Source organism: Trichosurus vulpecula, chromosome 3 (assembly GCF_011100635.1).
Source record: "Trichosurus vulpecula isolate mTriVul1 chromosome 3, mTriVul1.pri, whole genome shotgun sequence".
Classification (NCBI taxonomy): domain Eukaryota; kingdom Metazoa; phylum Chordata; class Mammalia; order Diprotodontia; family Phalangeridae; genus Trichosurus; species Trichosurus vulpecula.
In genome coordinates this window covers 328055334-328073054 of record NC_050575.1, presented here as the reverse complement: position 1 = coordinate 328073054, position 17721 = coordinate 328055334, and the positions used below count along the sequence as shown (strand labels likewise).

The window sequence follows — 17721 nt, the reverse complement described above, 5'->3', positions numbered from 1 at the left end:
AAATTTCATTCTATTTTGCTGTCATAAGCTGCTGCTGCTTACTTAAAAAAAAAAAAGGAAAAAGAAAACAAAAAACAATGCAGAGCAAGCTATGTGATCCAGCTACAGTATGCTAACAATGTAATGCTCCCCTCCCTCCTCTCTCTCATACATTAGGTCAGAGAAAATGGCATTTTATCTTATAATGAGCATACAACATACAGTTTTCACTATCGCATTTTAGTATTCCCATCAACTAAATATTCTAGATCATGAGGGCAGCTAGTGTAATCATAATGTCAATGAGAAGGGCTGTTACGATTGAGACTAAAGATTACATGGAAAGAGCTGCTTTGAAACTGGTAATTATTACCAGTCCACTAATAGCAAATGATGCATTACAGTTTTGCCATATAATCTGTATTTCACTCAGCTCGTGCCAGTGCAGCACATTACATTACAGTGCTCACCAATTCTAAATTCCTAAACTACAGTCATCAATAAATGTGTTACTTGCCTTAATTTGCAAAATTACTTTGTTCATAACATCTTCCACGGTTTAGAAAGACCAGAATTGATTTCCTGCGTGGCAAAATTAGGGCTACATTGATTTACTGACGTGTAAAACATAATAATATTCTTCATTTACTCTGATGAAAATCAACTTCTCTGTTCAAGACTGATCGTTTTGGGGGGGGGATTTGGAGTAATAATGTGTATGTACATACGTGGCTTCCCTGACCTGAAAGCTCTAGGAGGCCCAGCAGTCGAAGGGTTAAAGTCAGCTAATGGCTCATACCTCCCGATTTTTGAGAAACAACGAAAAGATGGAACACTGTTTCCAATTTATCTGAGCACTTAATTTCTAATGCTACTGACCTACCACACTTCCCACCCAACATTAATGTCCAGTCTAATGCCCTCATCCTGTTCTGACCCTACCTAGACATTTGAGGGTTTGATTGTAAGAGGTTGGGGATGCCCAGGAGGAGGCAAAGGGAGAAGAGTCATTAGCTGCTGAAAGGGGAACAAGGTGGATACTGGTGTTCCTAGAGAGCTCTCCCTGAGAAACTCAGTCATCTCTATCCCTTCATACCTCTCTGTCTGCTGCTCCCCGACAAGTCTTGCTTTTCATGGAAAAGTTAGTTGGTGGTTATGGACATCAGCACCAACCCTCCTATTAAGAGGAGGGTTTTTAATCTCAGACTTCTGAGTTTCCCACCCTCTAAACCAAATTCACTACCCACAGAAAAGTCATGGTGAACAAAAGAGATGGAGAGAGAGAAAAACATTCTCCATTTCCCTTTATCAGTCCAACTCCAATCACTACCATCAATATTATACCCCAAACAATTTCTCTCCTTCCTTTTCAAAAGTGGCAGCTATAACCACTAAGAGCATTAGGTTCTGAGCTAAAGAACTTGGGTTCCAATCTAAGCTCTGGCTCATACTACTTGAGCAAGCCACTTAAAATCTCTGGGCCTCAGTTTACTCATCCATAAAGGTGGAAGGAGTGGTGATGGTCTAAATGATCTCTAAGATCCCTTCCAGCTTAAAAAAAATTCGATGACCTACGAACCTGAGTCATTCTGAGAGCCCAGTACACAGAGCTAGGAGCCCCCAAGCAAAATCAGAAGGTGTTTCTGAGAGCCGACAGACTGTCATGTAGAGACTCGAAAATCAGTCCAACCCCTAAATTCCTTGCTATCTGTGACCTAACCATGGTCTGGAATGGGGGAGGGGGAAAGAAAGGGGTATTATGGAACAGACAAGGTGCTTTAACCCCTGCACCACCACCCAGCCCTTAGGACTGGAGACTTATGAAATTTAGACAATAACTCTTTGTTACCTGGGCTTACCTAGCAGTTTAAAAAAAATTAATAAACAACTGACTTTGAATTTGGCCATGGGGTGGAGGCCCTGTAGACACCATTCTAGAGCTAATGAATCCAGCCTTCTTCCTACTTAGGAATACTTCCTTCTTCTGGATCTTTCCCTTCCTCTCTCTTTCATTCCTTTCCTATGACCCTTTCCTTTTCCCCATTCCACCAGCAAGATATGTTTTGTTTGTTTTCATAATGAAAATACTTTCCTTAGGTAAAGATTAGACAATACATGGTCATGCTTTTCTTTTACATTTGCTTTTGTGTTTGAGGTGGGATTTTCCCAGTTTTAGCGATGACTCATTCCACTTATTCCTACTCACATAAGCAAATTACTTTAACTTCTAAAGCAAGTTCTTTCAAATCCAATTTTTTCCTGAACCCGCAGCTCTTAAAATTCTATGATTCTATCCCATATTTTATAAAAAGTCCTCTAGTATAAAAATTGATATTGTTTCTTTACCCAGAAGGGGTTGGGGGGAAGGCTGAATTTAGAGTGATGGCCAGGAGGCAACTTTAAGTCTAGGAAGGGAAAAAAATTAACAGACAGCATTTGAGCAACACTTCATTTGATTCAATAAAATAACTAAGGGGCATCCATCTCTCTTTAGGACGATCATGCCTAGAGCGTCTAAGTCACATTTGGGCCTGCTCAAATTTGTTGGCCATGGAATAAGTTCAAACTCCTTATGAGGTAAGAAGAGTTGACCTCTAGCCACATAATAGACCCTGAGAGCCCACAGGCATGTCCACCAGTCACTGGCCCTGGAGCCAGACAAGAAGCTGGGGAGGAGGCCAGTGGGGAAAAGAAGTCCTCAGCTCTTTAAGAAAGAAAGAGAAGAAATCGGGGTGGGGGGTGGGGACCCATCCCGGTGCTGAGCAGAGTGGTTGTTGGGATGCCAAGTGAGTAATGGAATAATATGCATGTGGGTGCCAATCTATTTTGGAAGTGCCTCCCTTCACGACTTAAAAAGTAAGAGTGATTTCCAGAAATTCTCATCTTGACACATACGGACATTTGTAGAAGAAATAACGCTGAACTTACAAATACCCTGTGGGGCGTATTCTGCACTCATCCCGGGTGTGGGAATAAGAGCTCCATGTGCAGAACGAGGGGAAGAGAGTCCCCTCCAGTGCAGAAGTTTATCTGTGGAAGAAACCCAAAATAAAGTACTCGAGCTACACATCACAGATTACATTTCATTGCATTCTATTAACATTAGCAGAGCAGCCTTGCAGATAGTCAACTGGCCCAACCAAGTACAGTAATTTTTTTTTTTTAAAGATCGAATTGTTTACAAATTATTTTCATTTGTATAAATTGTTTTTATTCTCTGAAGTAGAGGTCAAGGGAATTGGTATAGAAGTATACTTTTGAAATACTGATGTGTAATCAGTAGTCCAGAAAGGGGGGGAATAATAAGCAGGTTGGAAAATTTAGGAACTTATCTGTAAGGCTGATTTACATGCATACATTTCTCTTTACTAGTTGCAGAAAGGCCAAGCCAAAAACACAAAAACAAAATAACCGCCCCACAACCATGATGCTCAGAGATGGCTGGAGGGTAGTTTGGCCTTTAAAATGTTTTTTAAATGGGGGATCCCACTGTCCTCAATCCCCCCCCTCAACCCCCCAACCCTCATTTCATGCAGCAATCAGGGTGGGCCCCCAACTCTGTAGAGAAGACAAGAATTCAAGGGCTTGGAATTAGGGCGTGTGTGCTCTAGGTTTCCATCAAGTGAGCACCCCAAGAATATGTCTCCTCTCTCACACTATTAGAAAACACTGGACAATTTTGAATGGGTAAATATGAATGAATCTTGGCCAGATTCCACCCCTACTCTCCAGGTAAGAACTTATACATGAAATAACAGAGCAAAAGACACAGTATTTCAATAATCCCAGCATCTAGAAGCAGTGACCACCTAAACCACTCAGTTGCCTTCTGTAGAACCAACTCCTAAACACTGTGCCCCACTGCACCTTGGTAATGGACAGCAACATCCAACACTAATAAATACAAATCTAACAGTTGTATTAGACATTTCCAGCTTGGGCATTGAGATTTCTCTGAGAAATTTTGAAAGGTTTGGCTTATGTAACCCTGAGGGTTATAGAGGGCATCTGGAAAGTTACTAGTGTTCCTGAGTGCACTGTCAGCTAATCAGCCATTTGGATGTTCAAGCATCAGATAGAGTGGAGCTGTGGATGGAGCATATGATAATAAATTTGCCTTGCTAGCTTGGGCTTTTGTTTTGATTGGGTAGGTTGAAGGAGGGAGGGAAAAGAAAGAAAACAGACTTTGAGTAAATAGTATGTGTTTTCCGTTAGCTTAATATTAAGAACACTTAAAAGTGTTGTTGTTATGCTCTGAGATGGCAGGTCTCAAGTGTAAAATACATCCTGTTCTCCTTATAAAGACCGCCCTGCCAAGTACAGCCAGGGCAGACAGGACAAGGTTTTCTTTCATTAGGAGCTGGGCCTGTTACAATAGCGTGTTGCTCGGTAAGCTTCTGCACAGACCACATAAATCTTTTGTTACCAGGATGGCAACAGGAGACTGTTGTTCAGACTTGAATATAAGAGGACTATCTATCTCTGTGTGTGTGTGTGTGTGTGTGTGTGTGTACATACATACATACACAGTTCTTTCTCACTCTCTAACTGGGAAAAAAACCCAAAAAGGTATGTCTTTATTTTATGTCAGAAGGATTGCTGATTGGGATATGATGAATTAAAGATTTACTAATGGTGTTTTTCAACAGGGAATCCAAGGACATTTTTATCATTCTCATCTTAGATTTAAAAAAAATGCTGCCATTTCTGAAATACCTTTCTTAGGAAATCTATATATTTAAAATAACTCTGTGACCCCCAAATTGAAAAAGAGCTAGAGATAATCTAACCCCAGGTTTCCTGCCTTGTAAATCCATGGGATTAAGTATGATTTGTTGCATTAGAAATCTAAAAGGATTCATTAACATGATCCTCTAGATTTCTTGATGAAGAGGCTTGTTAACCCACTCAATTTTCTTGGGGGGGGGGCCAACTTTTTGGCCAACCTGGCATCTTTCTACCTTGTACATGCAAGGTGGGTTGAAACAACTTCTCAGTGCAAGCTGAGTCAATTCCTATGGTCTCCAATTAGGGAGATTTAAGACTGGAGTAAGAGAAATGGATTCTGAGATATAGGTTGTGCCCTTAAAATTAGATCAAAGTAGTTCATGAGATTTTTAGTTCGAACTAGATATTATCTAGTCTAATCCCTTCACTTTACAGAGAAAGAAACTGTTTAAATGACTTGTATGAGGCTACACAAATGAGAAATAGTATGTAGTACAGTGCCTGGCACACCTAATAAATGTTTCCTAACTGACTGACAAATAGAAGTGGGATTCAAATTCAAATTCTGACTCCAAAGCCGCTGCTCTTCTTACTGTATATCACTTTGCCTTTTCCTACAAAGGGATATTCATATACAGATATTACGTCTAGTATTATTCAAAGACCATCCTAAGTAAGTTCAGCAATACTCATTGCTAGGTTGATTCGATGTGATGAATATTTTGGCTATGATAACTCAAAATTACCAAGTGGTAAAGGACTGTGTATACTGTGCATATATATATACACACACGTATGTGTGTACACATTTATGTATATCTATACACATACACATATTATGTGTGTATACGTGTGCATATGTGCGTATATACATGTATACATGTATATGTGTATAGATGTATTTTGTATATGTGCATGTGTGTATATATATATATACAATTCCATGTATATACACACACACATACAGATACAGAAATAGTTTGTAGCAGTGAAGCCAATATAAATTGGTAGAGGGAACTTCCTCCCTGGGACTCATGTATACCAAAAAATTGCAGGGGTGTCCAAGTCTTTAAAAAAAAAAGAAGAAAAAGAAAAAAACTACTGAATCATGACACTCTATCCATAGGTTACACTCCATTTTTAAACAATCCTAAGAGAGTTTAGGTGGGGAGGGAACTTATTATCTGCATCAATATGGTATTGGTTGAGTCTAAAAATCACAGAATTTTTTTTTAGAGCTGAACTTGGGACCTCAGAGATCATCAGTCCAACCACCCCATTTTTACAGGAAAGATTGTCAGGGCTTGACAAATCCTGGGCACCAGTCTACCTTGAAATTTCGTAATTTCATCATGGCACCTAATATTTTCACTGAGAACGACAGAAGGGCATTTTGTTCTTCCTGCTTGTGCATGTTCCTGGGTTACTATTACGATAACTTGAGACGTCTGCAGCCCTGGACAGCTCCAGTTGGGGGCTCTTTCTAACATCTCAACCCTATCCAAACCTGCTCTGGTTTTGGCTTCCTCAAGCCACAGAAAGAAATAGAATGGATGAAGAGGAGGGACCCAGTCATTTTCAACTCTCTTTGAGCCTTTCAAGAGAATCCTTCAAAAACTCTTTAATAAAATACTCAGTGATCCTAATTTGGATCCTAATGTGAGGCCAGAATCAATGCCCTAAGGCAACAAACTGTCTTTTGTTTTTCTTTCCTTGAAAGCTGATAAAAATTATCTGACTACAAAATGGGTGAGTAGGGGTAAGGGACAACAACTGGTTTCTGAATCCAAAGTAAATTTGTCAATGCCTAAATTAAGTGACTGGCCTAAGGTCACCTGGCTATTTGAGCACAGCTGGGCTTTTCACTCTTACTATAAGGCTCCTTGCAGGGGTTTCTGCCTCCTCCTCAAGGGCCAAGAATTGAAGATGCCTTCTCCACTGAACAGGGGAAACACCTGCCTTCCTTCTGGGTCATCTAACTCTAGTAGTGTTTCTGCGGCAGACTTAGGGCTTCCTGAACCCAGAGAAGGTGCCGCTTTGCTCATTCAGGCAAACAGCTGTAGGTTTCAGAAACCCCTGCTTCCCCTCCTCCCTCTTTTTCCTGTTCCCCCTACATGGTTAGCCAGTTAGAGAGGCCCAGAATCTTTCTAATAAGCTGGTTTAGGGCACTACCATAGGATAATAGACTGTCTTTGTGAGAGGCTTAGACCTGTGTTTAACTTCCTAAGAGGACAGGGTCAAGCGAAAGGTGGCTGAGATCCCCAGCCAATTCTGCAGCCTCTTCGACTAAACATGTCCATAACATTGTGTTTGGTAAGTAGAATCGACATTCCCACGTGAACTGGAAATGCTAAATTGTTAATAGCCTCCCTAGGGTTTAACTCCGTGCTATGATGCCTTCAATTATTTCATCATAGCTTAGGCAAAGTAAAATATCACAATTAATGTTTCTAAGCATGAAGCTCACACAGCATCTCACCCCCCCTTCAGGTTCGGGGTGATTAGTCACTATCCCTTTTCTAGGTCTGGAGAGGGCAGAAGGAAATCAGGGAGGCATCTTGATAGCATGGAAAAACACCCATTTGGAGTCAGATAATGGTGGGTTTGAATCCTAAGTTCTGTGTTTCTTGCTACCTGGGTGACCTTGGGAGAGTCACTTCTCTCTGAGCCTTAGTATTCTCACCTGTAAAATGTCTGGGTTTGTCCGTAGTGGCGGGGCGGGGTTAGGTTAGAGCACAACCTTTCTGTGTGTCATGCATCCCTCCCTGCCTCCAGTGGTCTGGCGAAGCCTATGGGCAGAACCATTCTCAGAATAATGTTTATTAAATGCATAAAATGAGATCTACAGAATTATAAAGGAAATTTCTAATGAAACAGAGCCAACAAAATGTGAGAGAAACCCCAAGCATTAACAACCCTGGTCTAAAGATGATCTCTAAGGACCCATCCAGCCCCTAAACCCTTTAGTCCTAAAAGTTTAATGAATACTTCTTATAATGTGGACATCATCTAGTTTTGTTTTGTTTTTTCTTTGGGGAGAAGGCATAGGGATGGGGAAAGAGGTATGGGATACAGGAGCTGCTATTTTGTTAAATGGTGATCTGAAATAGGTCAGCTCTAGGGACTATTTTCTCTTGCCTTAATCCATCTCCCTATGGGGTTCTAGGTGGAGGAATAGTGGAGGGCTAGGCAGACCCCCTAATACACGTGCATGAGGATAGGGCAATTTCTAATGGTTCTCCAAAGGAAAAAAAAGCTAGATATGGATTTTCCAGGTTTTTCTTCCATAGCCTCATAATATTAGTCCTCTCTATCCCCGCCCCTACTATGATATGGGGAAGAATGAAATTCCTTATTTTCTAGTCCAGTACAATGTAAGTTCTTTGGGGGTGTGGGATGGGGGGAGAGAATGGTTTCATTTTTTTTCTCTTGTATCCTTAAAGTTTACTTATACCACAGTGTTTTGTACATATAGGTCCTTAAAAACATTTATTAATTTAGTCTATATGTTCTTTCAGCCTGCATTTGAAAACCCTTATGCTACAGACATTTTTTTTCACCCACAAACCACACACAGTCAGAATAAGGCAATAGCCAAATCAGTTGATACAACCAGGTAAATAAACACTGCTTGAACCAGAATGTTTGAGCATACTTGTGGAGTGCTAGGTGGTTGGAGTTGTATATGAAATATTTCTATTTCTAGCTTCAAGTGTGGTACATTGCCTGTCCTCTTCCTAGCCAATCTCCTTTTTCTGTTTTTAATAGCTTTTTTTTCCCCTCCTCATTTATCCCATTTCAGAACAGAAACTCTCGATTCACCCTGAGGATCGAGTTTCAACTGTGTGTCCTAGCACCCGATTTCTGTTTATCAGGTTGTAAAGGTTTCCTTGGCTCCATTAGGAATACCACATCTTCTCTGGCTTTCCACTAAAATCCCACCTTCCACAGGGAACCTTTCCCAACACCTCTTAATTCTAGTGACATCCCTCTGTTAATTATTTCCTATTTATCCTAGATATAGCTTGTTTCTGTATTTGTTTGCGTGTTATTTCCTCCTTAGATTGTAAACTCCTTGAGGGCAGGTGCTGCCTTTTGCCTCTTTTTATATCTCCATTGATTAGCACAGTGCCCAGCACATAGTAGGTACTTATTGTTTATTGATAGATTGATCTTTAAAGTTCAGGTTTCAATAAGCACTATCTGCCACAAAATGAGAATGTTTTACATTGCTCCTTAAGATGGGAACAAACGTATCTAAGATAATATTGCAAATATTTATTCTCAATTTCTCATCTGAAATGATTCTGTACTTTCATTGGTTAGCCATTTATGTTCCTCTGTTACTCATACCCAGCACTCACACCTCTCTGCTTTTGCACTGGCCACACACCTTGCCTGGCATGCACTTCTTTCCCACCTCCACAACACAGAATCCCTCCCTTTGGTCAAAATGCAACTCAAGCATCACCTTCTAGAAGAAACCTTCCCTGATCCTCCTAACTGCTAGTGTTCTAGATCTCTCTCTCCAAAGACCTGGTATTTAACAACCTTGAATTTATTCTGCATATCTTTATTCTGAATATAAATAATAATAGCTAAAATTTATATAGCATTTATTCTATGCCAAGCACCATGCTAAGTGCTTTGCAAATATTATAACATTTGATCCTCATAATCCTGGCAGATAGGAGCTATCATTATCCCCATCATACAGTTGATGATACTGAGGCAGGCTAAGACACTGAACAGGGTCACACTGATAGTCTCTGAGGGCCAGATTTATCCACTGAACCACCAGCTGTCTATAAGCATAGACATACTTATTACATGTATAGGGTCTCCCCAGATAGAATATAAGCTCCTTGAGAACAGAAATCCATCCTTCCTTCCTCCCCCCCTCCCTTTCCTCCTTTCTCTCTCCTCTTTCCTTCCCTACCACTGTGCCTGAAACATAATAAACAATTAATAATAAGTGCTTGTTGACTGGTCAATTCCCACTACTTCACATATGGAAAATTTTAAAGCATGAAATCAGTGTGCTTGGCACTTCAGGCCATGTGATGGAGTTGTAAGCTCTCTTAAGGGCAGGTCTAAAATTTCTTGCCTCTGCCTGTATATATTGAGCTGATTGTCTCTGAACCTGTTTTTAAAGTTTGTGATATTGACCACTGTCTACAGATATCCTACAAGTAGAGAAGTTGATCTGCAAACATTAAGAAAGAAATGAGCAGAAATCATGGTTTCTAACACACCATTCCTAACCCGACAATTCATCTCTAAGTCCCAAACCTTTAAGGGAGAATAGCCCATAGAGACAATTTCCATTGAATTACCAAATAATGAATTTAAACAGCTCTTAACATTTCTTTCTCCAAATTGCTTATTTAGAAAACTACCTTTTCCCCAATAAGGTAATAAACTCCCCATCAACACAAATATTCAAGGAGAGCCTGGATGGGTACCTGCAAGGGATCTTGCAGAGAGGCATCTTACAGTAAGTGGGAAACTAGCCCATATGTAACCTTAAGATTCCTTCCCACCTCTCCTATGATTCTAAGTCACTTTATAAGGTTGAACCCTTCTATATGAGTTTCTTAAGATGCAGCCTAACTGTTCATTGAGTTAATGAACCTCTTCTGTCAGTCCCATTTCATCTAATGTCACCACATTCCAATCATATGAATGGCTGTACCCAAAGCTAGGATGGGCGGTTCATTTTTTTTTTTTAATTGGAACAGTCTGCCAAGCTAAATCCCTCCAAGTTAGCTCCTTCTGTACTTGACTCTAAGCCTTCAGAAGACACCAGCAATTCACTGAGAGATTCTGTAACATATCTTAGCATTACTGAGCAAACATTAGTTATGCCTGCTTCTTGAACAATGTCAATCTAAACTGAAAATATGCCAGCTTTATCATCTCTAACAGACTTCTTAATTAACCTGCGGATAGTCAAAATCTCATTCTCTTTTGTTCTAGGAATGAGAATTATATGAGTATTTCTTCATTCACTGTGTTTTTTTTTAATTGGCTATAGTTTTGCTGAGTTGAGATGCTCTTCAAATAGCCTATTGTGCGAAAAGTGAAGGAAGAATTTCAAGAGACATCCTGGCCCAATATTTCACTGCTAAAAACTTGCTCCTAGGTCTTTTGCTCCTCCATATCTTAACCAGTAACTTTAATTACCTCAATCACTCATTGTAAAACTCCTTTTTTCCTTGACCGATTCCATCTTCCCAGACCCTTGGTTATTGAAAGAGTGGTGTTACTGACACTACCTCTTAAAGAGTCTTCATCATAGCCATTCAGTATACTGGGGGCGGAGATGACATTTTTCATGCCCTAGCCATCAAAATGCGTGTCACCAATCTGTCATATCTAAACAAAATTCCCTGCCATCTGAGTCTTTACCATAAGCAAAGCAGACCAAAAGATAAAAAATAAAAGAATCTGCTTTTCTGGAGAATAATAAGTCAAAGACATTGTTTACCATCTTTATGTTGAAATGCAGATTTCTCACTAAAAGACATGCTTCAAAAAGTTTAATAGGATAGCGCTTAAAAAAAAACCCCAACAATTCCAGCTGGTAAAATTTAGGGTGCTAAAAGAAAAAAAGTCCACTCCAATAATAATCTTTGGCTCTGGCCCAAAGTATTTTCACTTGATTGTGAGTCAGTTTAATTTTTTATTATACTTTTAAGATCCTCACTCTGAGTATATCCTCAAACCTGAAAGAGTGTAGGAGGAGAGGAAGCTTCTTTTAGAAAGTCACCTGCCTAAAAGTGCAAATTTTCTTGGTACAGATGTTTAGGTTTTAAGTTTACCCTGCTTTATACAGCCAGTATGATCCTGGAAACCTATGTAAACTCAAATTTTGTAAAGTGAATTGCTGAAATTGTGCCACAAGAGTGAGGATTTTTAAAGATCTTTTTTTTGTATAAAGTTAGTATAGCCAGCCCTATATCTATTTTGCAAGTAATCTCTCATGTATTTAGTTTTCCTATAATAGGGCAGGCATGCCCATATCAATTATTAAAAAACTGATGGGTACCTGTCAGAGCAGGTACTCTACTTTCCCTTCCCCCTTCCAAAAAAAATTAAAAGAAAAACTTTTTGATGAATCCTGGCATTGCCACTTATTACCTCTGTATCCATGAACAAATCACTTTACTACTCTGGCCTCAGTTTCCACATCTGTAAAATGAGGGTGTTGGTCTAAATGCCCTCTCAGGTCCCATTCGGCTCTCAATCCATGCCTTGGTGTGAATGGTGGGTGGTCCCCTTTAGGCGGATTTCACTGTATTTTGTTCCTCTGAGTCAGCCAAACAAGTGTTGATAGCCACATTCTCCTCTGTAATACGGCCTCCCTTGCTTAAATAATCTATTTCAGATGTATCATTGCCAGCTTGAGTTGGGCTTATACTTGTTGACACATTTTCATGGAATGACTGTGCAAGAAACAGGAAGATTTTCCTATAGGGTTCTGCCTCTTCCATCATCGACTAGGCCCTCCCCAACCCCACCTCCCTGTGTTCCATTCTTTCCAGTCTTCAAAGTCTCAGGGGGAGGAGGAGCAAGAGGAAGATAAAAGGGCTTTTAAAGAATTTGCTTCAGCCTAAGATCTTATTTAGACTTGGGGGGGGGGGAGAATGAAGATTTCTTGATTTCCAGCCTGTCCCAAAGCAATGCCACCCACCACCAACTCCCCACTCCTGGCTCTTTCCGCTGCTTCTTCTAGGGCCTCTGATGCTCTGGCCCTCTTTTAGGAAGAAGAGTTGGCATCTGGCTTTTAACCTTGCCCTTTCCTACCCTTCAGGACTTCTTAACATCATACTCCTTCCCATACAGTGCCCATCAGCACTGGTCTCCCCTGTTGCTTGGCTATTTCTCATGTTCTCCTTCCTGGCTTCTTTTAAGACTCAAGAGCCCTTTCAAGGTGTCTCCCCCCTTCCCCCTTCTCTGAGAGTAGCTTGCATTTGCACTATATTTGGTAGGTATGTGGTTTATTTGCCTATTTTCCCTTATTAAAATGTGAGCCCCTTGAGGGTAAGGGCTGTGTGTTTGCGCATTTCCTTGTAAGCCCATCGCTTAGCTAAGAGCATAGAATGGGTGCCTCACAAATGCTGGTTGACTGTCGGACTAGGTGAGTCTCGGGTTCAGTGTGCTCTTCTGTGAGAGGGAGTCAGTCTAGCTGACCTCTAACATTCAGCTTTTGAGATTATTTGCCATTTAAGATTTTGTGGTTTTTGATGTCTGACTGTCTGTCTTTCCTATTCTCTTTCTTCAGGCAGTCTAGCTTCCTCAATATCTCTGGTTTCTTCTGGGATCCTAGGAAGGCAAGCTAGGGGAATCACTGTGAGGCATCCTAGAGACAGATGGGAGTCCCTGTGATGTCATCTGGCATCTGGGTGACCCATGAAATCATTAAGCAAAATTGAGAGCTCAGCATCTCTTCTTCTACATCTTCACCCTGTGAAGACCCCTTTTCATGAACAGAAAAATGTGAGCTAGCCCAGGGATTCCCAGACTTATATCCTTAGGGGGTAGGTGAATCTCTCTCTCTCTCTCTCTCTCTCTCTCTCTCTCTCTCTCTCTCTCTCTCTCTCTCTCTCTCTCTCTCTCTCTCTCTCTCTCTCTCTCTCTCTCTCTCCTCCTGCTTGAGATCATATTAGGGGGAGAAGGAGAAGACTGGTGGTAGATTTTAACTACCTTGGACATAGTGTTGTAATGAGCCCACAGGTAAGAGCTGAGCCAATTCAGAATGAAGGTCAGAGTGAACCAGGAAGAAGACTAAACCAGGCTGAATGTCAAGGGGAAAGGTTTTTACTTCAAGTGCCAAAAGGCCAGTGGCAAAAGCATGGCCTTGAGCCAGATCTACAGCTCCCACTGATGTTAGCAAGAACAGCCAGGACCCAACAAGGTCACACCAGAACAGGAGGAATGACTGGTTCCTTGCTCTAATTTCTAAGTGGGCACCACCAAATACTAAGGCAGAAAATGCTTATTCACTGATGTGATGTTAGCGAGGAAAGTGCTGGCTGCCAGAAACTGTACCTCACTATACTACTACCACTAATAATTCCGCCTGCCTCTGACAGCCCACGGCCAGTATTTTCAAAAAATTATTAACTCAACAGGTATACAATGAGCACTTACTGTGTATTCAGCACTGCCCTAGAAGGTGTGGGGAGTTCCAAAGTATAAAAACCATGTTTCAGAACCACCCTGGTCCATGGCAAATTTTTACTAGTCCACAAAACTTTTATTACCAAAAGTCTTTGCTTCTTACAACCTATAATTTTTTTAAAAACCTGACTCTTGCCACCCTCAGCTCCCTACTCGTTTCTCACTTACGACACCTCCCTACCCCTCTATCTCCTTAACTCACCAGAGCCCAGCCAGCCCCTGACAGCCCATTGCTAAGCTGTGATTACCGTTGTTAATAGTGTCCTTCAGTCATGTGTGACCCTCCAGTAACCCCATTTGGGGTTTTCTTGGCAAAAATACTTTGCCATTTCCTTCTCCAGCTCGTTTTACAGATGAGGAAGCTGAGGCAAACCCAGTGACTTGTCTAGGGTCACACAGCTACTGTCTGAGACTGGATTTGAATTCAGGAAGATGGGTCTTCCTCGCTTCAGAAAGTCCAGCACTCTGTCCACTGTTGCCTCTGGAGCCATCTCGAGTCCTCCCCCAGATGGCTCCAGAGGAGAAAGTGAGGCTGGTGACTATGCACAGCTTCCCTCACTTAAATCTAATTCACTCGCAAGTCCTGGCATCATCTTCCTGATGTCACAGTGAACGAAGGACAAACAGTAACAGTCTCTCCACCGACCCCTAGCTGCCCCTGACTACCTAGAGTGAACAATTGGCGGCAGATAATTTATCTTTTTTTCTCATCCACAGGATATATGGAGTGGGAGAAAGACCAGGTCCCTGCCTTCAAGGAATATTCCAAATACCAGGAAAACTGCGTAAATTGAGTTTCTGCAAATAGAATCCTCTTTTCTCTCCTATTTCAGACACTTTATCTTGCTTTCAGATATATTTTCAATTGGCAGGCAGCTTCTAACACTTCAGCTTTTTAAGTTTTTCTTCCTCCCCAACCTCTCTGTCAAGTAGTTAATGATCTGTAAACAAACACTTTAAATTCACTAGGGGAGCTCACTATTTAAAGGAACCCTGTGGTGAATCCTTTTGAAACGTTAACAATCTTTTTGTAATGTGAATAATCATCCCTTAATTTATCTGTTCCATAAGCAGGTTTATGTATACTGTACCAGGTTTTCTTAAAGTGGGCATCACCTGCAAAGTGGAAGGAAACCTCCCTCTAAGTCACTATACAAAAACCTACTTTTTCTGTCTTAACTATTCCCATTCTTGGGCAGTTGTTTTCTATGACACCCTTTCCCTCTGCAAGGAACTGATGGCTTGACTACTGGAAAGGTCTTGAAAATTATATTTGCTGTGAGATATAAAAATGGAAACCAGGGCTTGGCTTCTCCTAAAAGCCTTAGCTGGGGAAACAAATGTTTTCAACAACCACAAAATGAAAAAAAAAAAACTGTATTGTGAGGATGGGCCAGTTAAATGTTTATCTGGCCAAAAAAAATGTTTGATTTTGATAACACTAGTCGGTGAAGACAGAACACATATATCAAGACCAACAGAATGCGTTAACACCCAAATTATTCTGAAGTCACACCAAACCCTTTTATCTATGACATTCACCATAAGCCTAACTTATTTTATTCCTCTAAATCAGCTATACTGATCTGTACTTTCAGAAACTTTAAAAAAAAAATTATAAAAAGTTTAAAGGAAACCAAACTTTGGAACTTTACAAAAAAAAACCCCAGTTTTATGGGAATTTGGGGTGCATAGAGGAAGTTAGGGTTTTTGTTGTTTTGTTACCCAGGGAAATGGGTGAGATCTGAAGGTATAAAGGGAAGGGGAGGAGTGAAACGGCTAAGTGTGGGTGGGGCCTAGGCAAACTGTAGAGATCCAAAGCCTTTCTGAATTTATCTAGCAAGACTGACCTGTGTAATACTTCATCAAAAATGGGGGCAGGAGGAACAGGCTTTAACAGGTTTAGTGGGACTTCTTTCACTACTGGTCAAACATGGTTTTAGTCAGGTCTACACAGTCAAAGGAAACTTGGGAACCATGATCAAAAGCCAACCTGGGCCAAAATGAGTTCTTCCAATGGGAGGAAAGGGCTGGTCTTGGATACTGAAATAACCGTCATGATACTTTCCTATTTATTTGTGTGCTTGAAATTAAAAAACGATTTTTTTCAAAGCACCATGTATCTCTTCTCACTTTATCCTTAATGATAGTAATTCTGTGAGATAGTGAAAGGGCCTATTTTACTGAAGATCCCAGGAGTTAAATGTCATACCTGAGATCATGCATCAAGGTTCCTGTCCCAGTCAGAGCTAGAACTCTAACTCTGTCCATTGTTCTTTCCACTGGACCAAGCCTATGAATACTTCTTTTCTACTGTGTATCTTAGGAGCCCACCTAGGAGAATCATGGCCATAGGATCCCGACAACTGGAATTTTTATACTTGCTCCAGTTCTCCAGAGGCGAAACCTGTTAAAAGTCCTCTAATTCACTTCTTGGGAATTATGAAAGGGAACTTAAGCCTTGGAAGCAAGGAGCCATAAAAGGAAAATATTTTGTCTAGAGTGACTGTCCTTACTATTCGTTCAAAGACAAAATCACGCTGTTTTTCCCCTAAGCCATTAGTACCGCGAACTATATACCAAGAAGGATGCTGGTGGCACCTTGATAAGTAGCCCTGCCCCAATACAATTTCTTCTTTTAAGAAAAGAATCTGCTCACAAGGTTTTCGAATCCTGGGGAGGTAACCACTATTAGCTATCTCGCAGTCCATGCTTTTAAGTGTGGGAACAGCCATTACCATCAAAAGGCACCTCCCTTCTCCCCACCCCAACCTCCAACCCCCAAGCCAGCACAGAGAAGGGAATTTAAACTGGAGTTATCAAAGGAAGGAGTAAAACATCATTCTTGATTAAAAAGAGTACGGTCTTCAGGCACCTACGGATGAAACATCACTACTGTCTGTAATAGTGCTGAGCTGATTATAGTAGAGTTCCCCAGTTCAGAAAAAGGGACTCCAAAAATTTTATTTGGCTAAATCATTTTGCACTGGTCTTCCATAAAAACTCCACCCTTTCCACCACTGCTTCCCACATCTCTGCTTGTTTCCCAATCTTTCAGTTCAGAAGTACAGAATATAATGACCCACAGGAGTGACTCTCTTTTAAAAGCAAACCAAAAAAGTGAAGTGTAGTGTATTCTGTTTATTTTAGGCATGGAGGCATGGAGGGGGTTGGTGATTCTTTTCAAGGCTATATTAAGCTGTATCTAACTCTCTAATTCTTCTTTGTTGGTGTCAGTCTATTTGGCAAAGTAGGTAGTCAGGCCAGGGACCTTGAGAGTAGAGGACATACGCAGACGAAACCAGCTAGAATTTCCCATGGCATTGGGAGAGCCAGGTAGGGGAAGATGAGTACCACAAGCAGCATCTGGAAAATCACAAGGGTAACCAACTTCCCTGGGTACTCCCTGCAAGGCTTTAGGCTCACAGAGACCAATTCGGAAATGATGCTACTCCTCCTTCAATAGAGGGTATTTATAGAGTTATCAGAGACCCCTAAGGCGATGTGGTATAATGGAGAGAACAATGCATTTGGAGTCAGAGCACCTGTGCTTCAATACCAATTCGGTCATTTACAGATATGGGACCTCCATCATTTCAAGACTTAGGACCTGAGTTCCCTCACCAATAAAATGAGAAGGGATCTCCGAGGTCCTTTCAACGTTCTAAATTCATCATTCACATACCCCTGCATTTACAAACGGCACCCACTACTTCATCAAACCCTCTAAATGTAAAGGAGGTCCCTTCTTGAGGAAGATCTGTGACTCAGCTTGTTACCGCGGTGTGCTTCTGTACGGAGAAAGTGGCAGTTACCCACTTCTCTCTC

General features: G+C 41.0%; 1 protein-coding gene across 3 annotated transcripts in view; it reads right to left on the bottom strand.

Annotated features, from left to right (window-relative positions):
- BCL11A (BAF chromatin remodeling complex subunit BCL11A) overlaps positions 1-17721 on the bottom strand; it is a 120718-nt gene that overhangs the window by 13109 nt on the left and 89888 nt on the right. For 2 of the 3 annotated variants that reach the window (XM_036751790.1, XM_036751788.1), the window contains exon 3: positions 2908-3009. The exons of the other annotated variant lie outside the window; for it this stretch is intronic. In XM_036751790.1, coding sequence (XP_036607685.1) covers positions 2908-3009 — 102 coding nt within the window. The remainder of the gene's footprint in view (positions 1-2907; positions 3010-17721) is intronic. 3 annotated transcript variants of the gene reach the window in all.